General features: G+C 63.7%; 1 protein-coding gene across 2 annotated transcripts; it reads left to right on the top strand.

Moving 5' to 3' along the window:
• The first annotated feature begins 304 nt into the window (after positions 1 to 304).
• SIPA1 (signal-induced proliferation-associated 1) lies at positions 305 to 12152 on the top strand. Of its 2 annotated transcripts, none has more exons than XM_025878813.1 (16): positions 305 to 391; positions 2763 to 3523; positions 4220 to 4347; positions 4431 to 4607; positions 6575 to 6749; positions 7429 to 7532; positions 7793 to 7950; positions 8031 to 8646; positions 8957 to 9231; positions 10377 to 10598; positions 10717 to 10828; positions 10924 to 11032; positions 11127 to 11228; positions 11324 to 11378; positions 11591 to 11669; positions 11762 to 12152. In XM_025878813.1, exons 2-16 carry the CDS (start codon positions 2851 to 2853, stop codon positions 11906 to 11908), a joined length of 3132 nt encoding a protein of 1043 aa, XP_025734598.1. In that variant the 5' UTR covers positions 305 to 391; positions 2763 to 2850; the 3' UTR covers positions 11909 to 12152. The 2 variants fall into 2 exon arrangements, with proteins under 2 accessions (XP_025734598.1, XP_025734597.1); XM_025878812.2 differs by lacking the exon at positions 305 to 391 and adding an exon at positions 2363 to 2471.
• The last annotated feature ends 1305 nt before the right edge of the window (positions 12153 to 13457 follow it).

Raw genomic sequence — 13457 nt, 5'->3', positions numbered from 1 at the left:
TGTTTCTGGGCACCTGCTGTGTTCTGGTGCGAGCCGAGGGGAGGGGGCTGCTAAACACTAGGAATCCTGCTGTAGCCCTCCCAGTTGGTCTGGAAGGCAGGTACACTTTTCCGCGTTTCTCAGCTGAGGCTGGAGGCGCAACTGCGCGCCAGACTGGGCCTGGCTCTGTTTGGGTGCTCGGACTGCGCGCCAGCCTTAACCAACGCCTGGCCTCCAGTCCCCGCCCTCGGGGCTTCCAGCCGCAGACTGCTCCCAGGCCGGCCCCGCCCCCTCCGCGGCGGCCCCGCCCCCGGCCCGGCCCCGCCCCTAGGCGGAGCCAGCGCCGGAGCAGTAGCGGGAGAGGCAGCGGGACCCCTGCGCGGGAGGCGGCCACCAGGCGGGAGCCCCAGAGGTACCGGCGGGAGCGGGGGAGTGGAAGCACCGCGGTCGGGCCGGACAGGGGAAAAGGTGGCTTGGCGTGGGCCCGGGTGGTGTGTATGGGGAAGGAGGGTCCTTGCCGCGTTTGCCGCCTGCACCCTCCTAACGTCCGTCCGGGCTCCAGTCCCGAGTCAGCACGTCCAGTCCCCTGCATCCGGCCGGCGGCCCCCACTGCGTGACGGCCCGGCCCTGCCCGGCCAGTGTGAGGGCGATTGGATGCGGCAGCCCCCGACTCCTCTGGGCGGCGCTGGCGACTGCCCCTGCTGCCGGTTGTGTGCGGGGCTCCCCCTGTCCTGGGGCTCCCCTGATCTCAGGGCGGCCTCCTCCCCAGCCTTTGCACACCGCCCCCCCCCCCCCCCCCCCCCCCAGTCTCGGGTCTGGCCTGGGAGGAAACATCTGTCGCGCCCCCTGGCAGCAGAAATGGGGTCATGACCTCCAGATGTGCTGGGAAGCGTCCAGCCGCTCCTCCTGGGGCAGCCAGGCCTTCCGGATCTGTGGGGGCGGGGCCGGCCCTCTCCCCCCAGTGACACAGGCTGCGAGGAATGTCCCGGCCTCAATGGACCCTGTGTGAAGCTGCCGGGTGGGGGGCAGAGCCCGAGAACACCCCCCAAGGCAGGACCAGAGCCCAGCACTGGGCCAGAACAAGAGGCAGCCCTTGGGCTGTGCACACACGCGTACACAGAGCTCAGCCCACACGGAGCAGGGGCCTCCACAGCTCCCCTCTCTCATGTCCCCTCCCGCCCCAACACACACATCACAGCCCAGGCCCAAGAGCTTGGCACACAGAGCAAGGGACTGCCTGCCTTACCACCACATACTTAACACGTGGCCAGCTTCACACTCTTGAACCTCCTTTCAGTCTCCCAGTGGTGTTGGCAAAGGGCAGAAGGTTTAACCCCATTTTAGAGATGAGAGAACAGAGGCTAGACGTTGTCCTAGGAGAAACTAGGCGAGGAGGCACCCCGAGCTTGGAGGCCTACTCTTGCGTGGTCCTGGAGCTTTAGATGAGGGCTGCACGGAGCCCCTGCCCCCACCCTGTCCTAGCCCAGCCACACACAGTGTCACTGGAGGATGCACGAAGCCCGGCCAGCAGTTGTCTCTGTTCCCAGTGGAGGGTCCCACATCCCTGCCCTGCCTGCCCACACCAACCTGGGTTCACCTGGGGTGGCTTCCCCTCCCCACTTTCTCACACCACCCTTTGCATCTGCCCTTGGTCTTGACACATTTCCGCATTTAGCAGGTCGCTGGGACCTCGGTGTCTCAGTCTTACATCCTGTAAGACTTTGAGCCTCAGCCCAACCCCCACTCACCTCACACCTACACTACACACACAGGGACAGGAGTGGGCAGGTACTACACTGTTTAGGCCTGGGAGATTGACAGACCCAGGTTCAAATCCTAGCTGTAATGTGGAACTACTTCAGGGAAGAGCTTCCCCTTATCTGGACCTCAATTTAACCATTTGTCACATGGGGCTCAGACTTCTCCGTCAGCATCGGTGAGTCCAGGTAGGCGGAGGTCCCATGGTCCCAGTTCCTATAAAGGAGCTCCATCCGTGTGACTCTTTCCCCTGCCCCCAGGCATGGCCACAGTCACCTGCAGAGAGTGGGCCTGGCTGGGCCTGTCCTTCAGGCCAGGGTGACGGGTCCCGTGCCTGCACTGGTGTGACCCCAGAACCTTCCTCAGGATATGGGGCTGAGCAGGGGGCTGGGCTCAGAGTTGGGGCCACTTCCTGTACCGAAGGAAGTCCTCTTGTCGTTTCTGTTGCCCTGCCAGTGCCCCCTGGGAACCCCTGTGTCCTTGAGGTATTGAGGCCATGAGGGCCAGGGCACTGAGACCCGACTTCTGGGTGCTCAGCTCCTCAGGGACACTGGAGGAAGTGGGAGGGGCAGGGAGGAAGGTCTCTGGGGACAGGACGTCCTCCCTTTGTCAAGTGGGCCGGACCCAGACACCAGTGGCCCCATGGGTTTCCCGTCCGTGCTGGGACAAATCATCCATCTGACTGGCCCAGGACTTGATGGGGACCCTCATTCTGGGCCCAGGCCAAAGCCAAGGTGTGTGAGTGGGAACTGAGGGACCCTGGCAGCCCCAGTGCTGCCCAGGTTCCAAGACCCCCCGGGGCCAAGGCTGGGACAGCCCAGCCCCTGGCCCTGCCCAGCGCTTAGCTGGAGGAGGGGGCTGGAAACCTCAGCCTAAGGCAGACAAGGAAGTGGCCAGGAAAGCGGAAGCGGCTTTGATGGTTGCGGAGGGGGCCGGAAGCCAACCGGCGTGGTGGAGGACCAGGCTGGGGGCCTGGGTTCCTGTTTTCTCCCCAGGCCCCTCTGAGCAGACCCCTCCTCCCTCAGGGCAGGAACTGGCCTGCCGCCTGGGCACCAACCACCCGTGCCCGCCAATGCGACCCGGCCCCCGGAGAGCCAGGCCCACAGCACGCCCATGTGGGCCGGCGGCGTGGGGAGCCCGCGGCGGGGCGCGGCCCCTGCGCCCACCGATGACCTCTTCGCCCGCAAGCTGCGCCAGCCTGCACGGCCGCCGCTGACACCGCACACCTTCGAGCCGAGGCCAGCCCGGGGCCCGCTCCTGCGCAGTGGCAGCGATGCCGGCGAGGCCCGGCCCCCCACACCAGCCAGCCCTCGTGCCCGTGCCCACAGCCACGAGGAGGCCAGCCGCCCTGCCGCGGGCCCCACCCGGCTCTTCACTGACCCGCTGGCCCTGCTGGGGCTGCCGGCCGAGGAGCCGGAGCCCGCCTTCCCGCCAGTGCCTGAGCCCCACTGGTTTGCCCACTATGACGTGCAGAGTCTGCTCTTTGACTGGGCTCCAAAGCCTCGGGGGACAGGGGGCCACGCAGAGGCCGGCTCTGGGACTCCGGCCTCTGCCGAGGACCCATCTGCCGGCTCGGACCTGCTGCTCGAGGCGCCTGGCTTTGTGAGTGAGCTCGGGGGTGAGGGCGAGCTGGGCCTGGGTGGGCCCGTGTCCCCACCCGTGCCCCCTGCACTGCCCAACGCCGCCGTGTCCGTCCTGGAGGAGCCGCAGAAGCGAACTTCAGCCTACAGCCTGGAGCATGCAGACCTGGGCGCTGGTTACTACCGCAAATACTTCTATGGCAAAGGTAAGGCGGGGGGGGGAGGGGCTGCCTGGCTGGGCGGCAGCCCCTGTCACCTGAGGAGCACACAGGAGGGCTCATGAGTTGTCCTTTCCCTGTTAAGTTCCTGGCCATATGAAGGATCATGCTCTGCGTCTGGGGCCAAGACTGCCCTTGCTGAGCCTAGCTTTAGCCACCTTCCCAAGGCCTTCGGCCTCCGTCTGATTCATCCTCCTACCCCTCCGGGCTGGGGAGAGATTTCCTACCAACAGTTCTGTGAGGTGAAAACTGAGGTCTGAAAGCCTCTTCACCCTTGTGGGAACCTTGTTCTCGTCAGTGGCCAGGAGGGAGGGCCGCATACATCCTGCCGCGGAACATGGGCGTGGCGTGTGGGGGCCTCGCAGGATCTAGACCTGGAAGCAGGCGGGCCTCGGCCCCCGGCGTCGTCGGGGGCACGATGTGCTGTGTGCGGAGCCGCCGAGGGGGCGGGGCACAGGGCCAAGCATCAGGGAGCCCGCACGGAAAGGGATTTGGCCCGGTAGGATGTGGGCGGGGCAGCGGAGGGAGTGGGCCTTAGTCCAGGCTATGCACTAGGTGATCAGATGGGGCGTGGGCGGGGCTTAGCGATGGGCATGGTCGAGCCCGGGTGGGACTCCCGGGGCTGGGGGGGGCGGGGACCCGGTCATTCACGGCCCGGGGGGCGGGGGGGGCCCTCCCCTCTAGAACATCAGAACTTCTTTGGACTGGACGAGGTGCTGGGTCCGGTGGCAGTGAGCCTGCGGCGGGAAGAGAAGGAAGGCAGCGGAGGGGGCACTCTGCACAGCTACCGCATCATCGTGCGGACCACACAGGTGGGCCGGGGTCATGGGATCAGATCGCGGACGGCCTCCTCGAAACCTGTATGGATTCTGAGCGTCCCTACACCCCTCCTCAGCTCCGGACCCTCCGCGGCACTATCTCGGAGGATGCGCTGCCGCCGGGGCCCCCAAGGGGCCTGTCCCCTAGGAAGCTTCTGGAACACGTGGCTCCGCGGCTGAGCCCGACCTGCCTGCGCCTGGGCTCGGCTTCACCGAAGGTGCCACGCACGCTGCTCACGCTGGACGAGCAAGTGGTGAGTGGCCCGCGGAGCACCCCGCCCCAGCCCAGTGGCTACACCTGATCGGAACCCAGTCTGTCCAGCTCCCAGCTGCGTAGCCCTGACCCTGACCTGGGGCTGGACGGTGACCCAGGAGAGCTGGCTTTTCAGAGAGGGCAGCAGAGGTCATCCAGAACCTTGCCTCTCCAAGGATAATTTGTAGACCAGCAGCAGCCACATTGTCTGGGAACTTGTTAGAAATGCAGATTTTTGGGCCCTGACCCCCATCTATTGAATCAGAGGCTGTACGTTAAGAAGATCTCTAGTTAATTCCTATGTACATTTCAGCTGAGAAGCACTGTTCTGACCACCGGTTCCCCTTCGGGCCCACCCCTCTCATCCCCTGTCCACTTGCCCTGCAAGGTGCTGCTTAGTCTCCTCTCGGTGTGGGGTGCTTACGCCTTGGGGCTGCCTATCTCACTGTGGGACAGTGGAAGTCCTTCCCTAGCCTGTGCTGAAAGCTGCCCACTGGCTCTGATTCTCCTTCTCTGTGTCATTCAGTCTGTCAGCCATTCAACAAACTTTTCCTCACACCTTGGTGCCAGGCCCCAGACTGGATGCTGGGGACCTGTCCAGACCAAGTGCTGTCCTTGAGGAGCTCAGAGCCCGCGGGGGGTGGGGGGAGCCCCACAGAGAATCATGGTTGATCGTGGAGCAGTGAAAGGGGAATGTTAAAGGCTCCATGGGGCACCAAGGTTAGTCCTGCCTTGGCTAGGGGCTTAGCATCATGGTAGAAATGTAAGAATTTGAGTCAGGAAGAGCAGGCATTTTCTGGGCAGAAGGAATGACTTATGTGAAAGCTTAGAGACTGAGAGCAGGCCACATTGGGGTCCTGTAGGCAGTTCTGTGTGGCTGGAGTCGTGCTTGGGGGGAAGGGGTGGGGAAGGCTTGCATTTGGTGGTGGAGGCACTGGGGAGCCATGGAAGATATGAGAGGTAGAGCAGCCCTCTGGTTGCAGTATGGGGGCAGGGAGGCCAGGCCAACGGCTGTTGCAGTCATCCAGGCCAGACTGGCGGTGATGGCAGAGGTGAAGGGGAGGGGACAGTCCAGGGGTAGAGGGTGGGATGGAAGCATCCAGGGAGGAGATGAGGTGAGGGATGGGACATCTGGGCAGCTGGAGAAGTGTGTCTGGAGCTCAGAAGAAAGGTCTGGGCTGGAGGCAGAGACTGGAGCGTGTTCCCATGGAGACAGCTGTTGCAGTCACTGAGGGCGAAGACCATGGTGGAGAAGAGGCCCAGGCCAGAGACAGTGGGGTCGCTAGGGTCTCAGGCAAAGTGCAGTTCCAGTTGTTCCGAGTGCCCGCTACAGTGAGAGTGTGCCAGGAGGAAGCCATGCCCGTGGGCTGTCAGGGGGAGCTGGGGTGGAGGGGGGGCTGCAGGGGTTCGGAAGGATGAACTCAAAGTGGGGCCTGTGGGTGTAGACAAGTCTCCTATGAAGGAAGGAGGCCAGAGCTGGAAGGGCCAGAGCACCTTGAGCTCTTCACGATTAACCCCCGATGGAAAGGAGCCGAAGGAGCCAGGAGCAGGGTGAGCGAAGGTGGTGCAGGGCTCAAGGCCTCCAGAGGCTAGGCTGGGCTGGGGGTGCCTAGGATTCGAGGGAGGGGAGGACAGGCTAGCCTTGAGCTAAGGAGGATGAGTGTGAACGCTTGCTGGGGTCAAGCACACCCTGCCTGGAGTCCTTTCCACGAATTACCTCCTCTCTGGTCACATGAGAACCGCCCCCCCCCGGTCCCTTCCCACCTGTGACTTCTCTGCCCTCCCGAGCACTGGCAGCAGGACCTACCAAACCCTCTTATACGTGGAAACGGAGAGGAGGCTTAGGGAGGGTGGTGCTAAGGGCCGCATGTAGAGACAGCCCGGCCCCCAAGTCATTCCCCAAGACCCGGTGGGCGCAAGGCCCGAGAGACTGAGGCCTGGGCCTTCCGTCTGTGCGTCCCCCTGCAGCTGAGCTTCCAGCGGAAGGTGGGCATCCTGTACTGCCGCGCGGGCCAGGGCTCGGAGGAGGAGATGTACAACAACCAGGAGGCAGGACCAGCCTTCATGCAGTTCCTCAATCTGCTGGGCGACGTGGTGCGGCTCAAAGGCTTTGAGAGCTACAGGGCCCAGCTGGACACCAAAAGTGAGGCCCGGGGGCTGGGATATGGGGGCAGACAGCCTTGGTGAGAACCAACTGCCTTGTCACTTCTCTGTCCCGTATTGTCCTGGGCCTGGGCTCGGGGTTGCAGAGTTCTCTGGGTAGGCTGAGGACGCGGGTCAGGGGCTGCAGAAGCCAAGCAAGCTGTAGGCTGAAAGGGGGGACCAGGATTGTCCCCCAAGGCCCTGATGCCCTACTGCCTGAGCTGGACACCTACGGTGTTTTTGGGCACCCCACTCCCCACACCACACACATAGTCCACCAGCCCAGCTTTGTGGGGAGCACCCCTACCTCCCTGGTTGGAAGCACCCCAGGGCCCCTTGCCTCCCACACTCAGCTGCTCCCCACATGCTGGTGCTGGGGCCAACATCTGTCCTTTCCCGGGACCTCCACCCCCGCCTCCCTCATAGCAGGCCATTCCTCATTTTGGTTTTCATTCCACCTCAGCACCCCCACTCCGACCTGAGGCTGGAGGCTGGAGCCTGTGGTGGGGAGGGGAGGGGAGCAGCCAAGGCTGAGGCCCTTAGACTTCATGGCCCAGTGGCAGGAAGGGGTTGTCCACCTGTTGGTTGGGAGCACGGGAGCTCTAGGCTGCAGGTACGGATGGCAAGTTCCAGCAGATTCCCCTTCCTCTCCTTCTGTGTCCCCAACTCCCTGGCCACAGCGGATTCCACAGGCACGCACTCCCTCTACACCACGTACCAGGACCACGAGATCATGTTCCACGTGTCCACGATGCTGCCTTACACTCCCAATAACCAGCAGCAGGTGTGCGGGGGCTAGGATGGGGCTGGGGGATGGCCAAGCGCTTCTGGGGAACCCTGCAGGGGTGTTGTGTGGGCGGTGGCATTTGAGCCTTGGCATGAGTTCTCTTGAGCCTTAACAACTCTCCCCAAAGACAAACACCCCGACCTTCACCAGGGGCAGGTGGGGGAGCCACTGACGCCCAGGCTCTGCCCTGACTGAATGAGGAGGGGCTTGGGGGACAGACAGATCCAGCTCACAGCCCCCCACCATCTAACTCCCAGCTCCTGCGGAAACGCCACATCGGCAACGACATCGTGACCATAGTGTTCCAGGAGCCCGGTAGCAAGCCCTTCTGCCCCACCACCATCCGCTCGCACTTCCAGCACGTGTTCCTAGTGGTGCGGGCTCACGCGCCCTGCACGCCGCACACCTCGTACAGGTGGGTGCCTGGGCGGTTCCAGTTCTGCCGTTGTCAGGGGCCCTCCTGGTTGCCCCTAACTCCCGCCTCCTTCCCCTCAGGGTGGCCGTGAGCCGCACCCAGGACACCCCGGCCTTTGGGCCAGCTCTGCCCCAGGGCGGAGGCCCGTTCGCGGCCAACGCCGACTTCCGCGCCTTCCTGCTGGCCAAGGCACTCAACGGCGAGCAGGCAGCGGGCCACGCACGCCAGTTCCACGCCATGGCCACGCGCACGCGTCAGCAGTACCTGCAGGACCTGGCCACCAACGAGGTGACCACTACGTCGCTGGACTCGGCTTCGCGCTTCGGCCTGCCCTCCCTGAGCGGGAGGCGGCGGGCGCCCCCTCGGGGCCCGGGCGCCGAGCTGCAGGCGGCGGGGGCGCTGGTGTGGGGCGTGCGCGCGGCGCCGGGGGCGCGGGGCGCGGCAGGGGCCGGGGCCGAGGCCGGCGGTCCCGACGACGCCGAGGTGCCCTGCCTGCTGGGCATCTCGGCTGAGGCGCTGGTGCTGGTGGCGCCGCGCGACGGCCGCGTAGTCTTCAACTGCGCCTGTCGCGACGTGCTGGCCTGGACCTTCTCCGAGCAGCGGCTCGACCTGTACCACGGCCGCGGGGAGGCGATCACGCTGCGGTTCGACGGGCCCCCCGGCCAAGCCGTAGGCGAGGTCGTGGCGCGCCTGCAGGTGAGGCCCGGGAGTCAGGGCGGGCACTTGCCGCCGGGTCCCTCCGCGCCTCGGGGGCGGAGCGGGCGGTGGAAGGCCTCGCTCCCGCCGCCTCTCCCAAGAAAGGGGACACCGGGGCGCTTGGCAAAGCTGGAACTGGGGGCGGGGCGGGGGGAGGGAGGGAGGAGGTCCTCGGGCAGGTGACTCCCGGTCTCTGAGCCCCAGGCCCTCGTCTGCCGGGTGGGTGTGGGCAGGTCTGTGCGGCCTGGGACCCGGGCCAGGGGTGGGGGTGGCGCGGCGCGGCCCCCGCTCACGCCCCGCCCCGCCCCAGCTGGTGAGCCGCGGCTGCGAGACCCGTGAGCTGGCGCTGCCCCGCGACGGCCAAGGCCGCCTGGGCTTCGAGGTGGACGCCGAGGGCTTCGTCACGCACGTGGAGCGCTTCACGTTCGCCGAGACGACGGGGCTGCGGCCCGGGGCGCGCCTGCTGCGCGTGTGCGGCCAGACGCTGCCCACGCTGGGCTCCGAGGCCGCCGCCCAGCTGCTGCGCTCGGCGCCCAAGGTCTGCGTCACCGTCCTGCCCCCCGACGAGAGCGGCCGGCCGCGCAGGTCAGGGCCGGGACGCGGGGAGGTGGGAGGACCTGGCCGCTGGCCACCGCGGAGCCTGTGCCTCTCGGGTCACCGTTAGCGTTCTCCCGAGAATACCTACCGTGAGGAAGGCTCTCCTTCTCGAGAGAATGCCGTGTCTCGTAATCTGTCTGAGTCACGTATGCAGAGTGAGGCCAATTAAGCAGGCTGTCTTCACTGCTCAGGATCTAATAGCCAGCCCCATCTTTTTTTTTTAGTTTTTAAAAATTATTTATTTATTTAGAGAGAGTGCGAGAGCACGAGCCGGGGGAGGGGCAGAGGCAGAGGAGAGAGAGAATCTGAAGCTGACTCCCCGCTGAGCGCAGAGCCCACGCCAGCTGGATCTCACAACCCTCAGATCCAGGTCTGAGCCGAACCCAAGATTCAGATGCTCAACAGACTCAGCCATCCAGGCGCCCCTACAGCCCCATCTTTTTTTTTTTCTTTAAAGATCATCCACAGATTACTTGCTGCGTTAAGCCCGGATATGCAAACTTTTTCTGTAAAGGGCCAGGTAGTAAATATTTAGGTTTTCTGGGCCCTCTGGTCTCTGCTGCAGGTACACAGCTCTGCTGTAGCACAAAAGCATCCATAGACGATCTGTAAATGCATGAGTTTTCTTTATGCCACGAAAACTTTATTTGTGGACACTGAAATTCGAATTTTCTTGATTTTCACATGTCATGAAATATTCTTTTGATTTCTTTCAACTATTGAACAATGTAAAAACCACTCCTGGTTCAGAGAAGTACAGGAAACAGTCACACCTGCTAAAACAGAAAGAGGCACGGGCTGGATTTGGTTCTTGGGCAGTAGGTTTTAGATCTCGATGCTAAGGGATTTACTTGTGTTAGTATTTAAAGCCTCCCAGCAACCTATGAATCAGTATTGTTATCCCCATTTCACAGCTGGAGAAATCGGTGTCCCAGTGAGTTGCCCAGGATACACAGGGGCAGCCCTGGGGCTGGAAAAATGGCCAGTAGTCAGGCAAACATTTTTCACTGTTAGGGAGTTTGGAGAGCTCTCCTCCTGGAAGTGAGCCTGGAGCACGGCTGGGAGTGGGGCTGGAGACGCAGGACACAGGGCCGGGGCTTCCTGCCTGACACTGCCCCCACTCCTCCCCGCAGGAGCTTTTCGGAGCTGTACACGCTCTCTCTGCAGGAGCCCAGCCGGCGGGGGGCCCCAGAGCCGGCGCAGGATGAGGCCCCAGGGGTCATGACCCTGCTGCCCGTGACGAAGCAGCTGCTGCAAGTGTGCCTGCATGATGGTGGCAGTCCCACAGGCCCTGGGGATCTGGCTGAGGAGAGGACTGAGTTCCTGCACAGCCAGAACTCACCATCACCCCGCAGGTGCCCCCCTCTCGGCCTTCCCTCTTCTGTAGCACAGGGAGGCTGGACAGGCAAGGCCCGTGAAAGCTGGGGCCAGGGGGTGCAGCTTCTCTTGCTGAGCTGTCCCTGATCTCCCCAGCTCCCTGTCAGACGAGGCTCCAGTCCTGCCCAACACCACCCCAGACCTCCTCCTGGCTGCCACGGCCAAGCCGGCAGCACCCAGTACTGGCAGAGAGACACCCCCCACCCAGGTGAGCAGAAACAAGACTCTGGAGCCCAAAGAATAGGGGTGGGCACAGTGGTGATGGCGGATGTCACTGTATCCATACCCATTAATACCCCCCAGGACGGGCCAGTCAGCCCTAGTGGTTGTGAGGACAGGGACGACCCGGCCCCAGAGCTGAGGGCCTCCTTCCTGCCACGAACCTTGTCTCTGCGGAACTCCATCAGCAAAAGTGAGTCTAGAGCAAGGTTTGGGGTCGGGGGGTGGGGGGCTCAGAGGGGCTGGCTTGGGCTTCCCTGGCTGAGCCCACGTCCTTGTGCCCATAGTCATGTCTGAGGCAGGCAGTGAGACCCTGGAAGACGAGTGGCAGTCTATCTCGGAGATCGCCTCCACTTGCAACACCATCCTGGAGTCACTGTCCCGGGAGGGTGAGGCCACCAGGGCGCTGGGTGTCGGACCCAGGATAGGGTGGGGCTCTTACTCCTTTTACCTCCCTGCCCAAATGATCTTTGTGTCCCCACAGGACAGCCCATCCCGGAGAATGGAGAGGCCAAGGGTACTCCAAAGGCTGATGCTGAGTAAGCCTCCCTGTGCGGATCACGTGCGCGCGTGTGCTCGCCGTCGGTGCCCATACACGAGAGCTAAGCATTGTCCCAGGCAGGGCTCTGCTCTCCCCGACATATAAGTCTGTGAACACAGGGGCTGGGCCCGTCTCATTTAAGTGGCTCTGGGAGCCAGCCAGGGGTGCTGTGGCCTACCTGGTCCCGTGACCTGACCCCTCTGTCCTCAGACCAGAACCAGGGAGCCTGTCCGAGAAGGTCTCTCACCTGGAGTCCATGCTCAGGAAGCTGCAGGAGGACCTGCAGAAGGTGACGGGGTGGGCTGGGGGTCGGCAGGGAGTTACAGGGCAGCCCTGGGAAAGGAGCCAGCCCCGTGACACCTGCCGCCCCCCCCACCCCAGGAGAAGGCCGACAGGGCAGCCCTGGAGGAGGAGGTGCGGAGCCTGCGGCACAACAACCGGAGGCTGCAGGCGGAATCGGAGAGCGCAGCCACCCGCTTGCTCCTGGCCTCCAAGCAGCTGGGCTCACCCACCACCGACCTGGCCTGAGCCGTCTGGTCCAGCCTCAGCCTGGCTGTGGACCTGCTCGCAACTGCTCAGGCCCTTCAGGGTGTCTGGGTCACAGCAGGGCCTTGGGCCCACCTCAGGAACTCTCCCTGCGCTTGGAGGCGCGTCTTAGCACTGCCGCACTCCCCCGCCCATTATTTGGTGGTCAAGTTGCCCTTACCCCGTCCCTGTTTGTAAATATTCTGTGGAGAAAAGGGGACTTCAGGGAGTAAAGAAGCCACTACTATTTGTGTCTGTGCGGGTGTTCATGATATGACAGGGGAAGGAGTTTTGCCCCCAGAGGCTCCAGCCAAGTTCCCAGGACCGCTTAGAAGGACAGGCCTTTGGAACATTCGCTCAGGGTTAGGTTGGCACTCACTGAGGGGTTCTCTGAAGCTGGATCACCCCTTGGCTTCTCTCTCCCATTTATTTGGTCTGTTGGGAAGCAGGTGGTCACACCCCGCACCTACTCTGCTTTGTTATGGGAGCCAGGCCCAGCCCGGGCCTTACCCTGAAACCAAACCTGAGGGACGGAGATCAGGGGCAGAGGGACAGAGGTGGACCTGCAGGGCAGGGGAGGGATGGAGTTTAGGGATCAACGAGAGCCTGACTATGCCGGATATAAAGGCCCTCTCACTTTCCAGGCGCTGCCCCCCAGTACAGGCCGCATCTCTTCTCTGTAGGCCGGCGCTCCCTTGACCCCAAGAGGTGACTGTATGACACTGGGAAAGCCAAGGGAGAGGCGTGGCCTGGGCGGGAGAACTAGGGCTCACTCGTACCCCTTGGGGCCTCAGGCTGGGCACACTGCGCTTAGCTAAGCCGACCGCTTCCTCCGGTTAGGAGCCTTCTCCCCCCTTCTCACCCCTCCGGGTCCCTCCTGGGGCGCCCCCTTGCCACGCCCCCCGTGCGGGGGTTCCATCAAGCCCCGCTTCTCCGGGTGCTATCCCGCCCGTTCGCAGGGGTCCTGACCTGGCGACTACGATCGGGGCGGGGGGGGGGGGGGGGCGCCAGTCTCTTGCCGGAAGCGCAGCTTGGCCTGGTCCCTGAGTGGCCCACCTGCTTCGGGCCCCACCCCTGACTCCGCCCCCTGGGCGAGAGGCTGGAGCGCAAGCTCGGCTCTCCAGACGTGTTTTGGTACCCCGACGTTCCGCGGCCCGCTGGCGTCCTCCTTGCAGGCACAGTCCATCGGAGTCTACAGCCAGGGCCTGCTGTTCCCAGGGGACACGCTCCAAGCAAGCCCCACTGACAACCCCACAGGCCTCTGCCTTCACCCTCCCGCAGCCGTGCGAAGCCCAGAACTTAGACGCCGTCGGACTCAGGACAGGGGTTTCCCCGCGGCGCATTACCTGCCCCGCCCCTCGCAGAGTGCTATCTCTGCGCGTGCGCACTCGGGAAGGCAGGGTCTTGCGGGCCAAGGCCTTTCACGAAGACTGTTTTACTGCGCCTGCGTCGGGCCAAGCCGGAAGTACGTCCAACTCCCCCTCTTCGGGCTGAGGCCCAGCTTTTGTTTAGGCCTCGCTGGGCTGCAAGTTTTTTCTTCGGCCTTCGCAGA

This window comes from Callorhinus ursinus, unplaced genomic scaffold (genome assembly GCF_003265705.2).
Source record: "Callorhinus ursinus isolate GAN/ISIS: 27379988/994484 unplaced genomic scaffold, GSC_fseal_2.0 scaffold51, whole genome shotgun sequence".
In the NCBI taxonomy this organism is placed as follows: Eukaryota; Metazoa; Chordata; class Mammalia; order Carnivora; family Otariidae; genus Callorhinus; species Callorhinus ursinus.
The sequence above is the reverse complement of the archived record's forward strand: the minus strand, read 5'-3'. Positions and strand labels throughout refer to the sequence as shown.

What these genes read in the sequence shown, in the direction of transcription:
- SIPA1 (XM_025878812.2), top strand. Translation starts at nt 2,380, where the DNA reads ATGGGTTTCCCGTCCGTGCTGGGACAAATCATCCATCTGACTGGCCCA. An exon ending in TCACGCTGGACGAGCAAGTG is followed by an intron (nt 4,608 to 6,574) that starts GTGAGTGGCCCG and finishes GTCCCCCTGCAG; the next exon opens with CTGAGCTTCCAGCGGAAGGT. An exon ending in AACTCACCATCACCCCGCAG is followed by an intron (nt 10,599 to 10,716) that starts GTGCCCCCCTCT and finishes TGATCTCCCCAG; the next exon opens with CTCCCTGTCAGACGAGGCTC.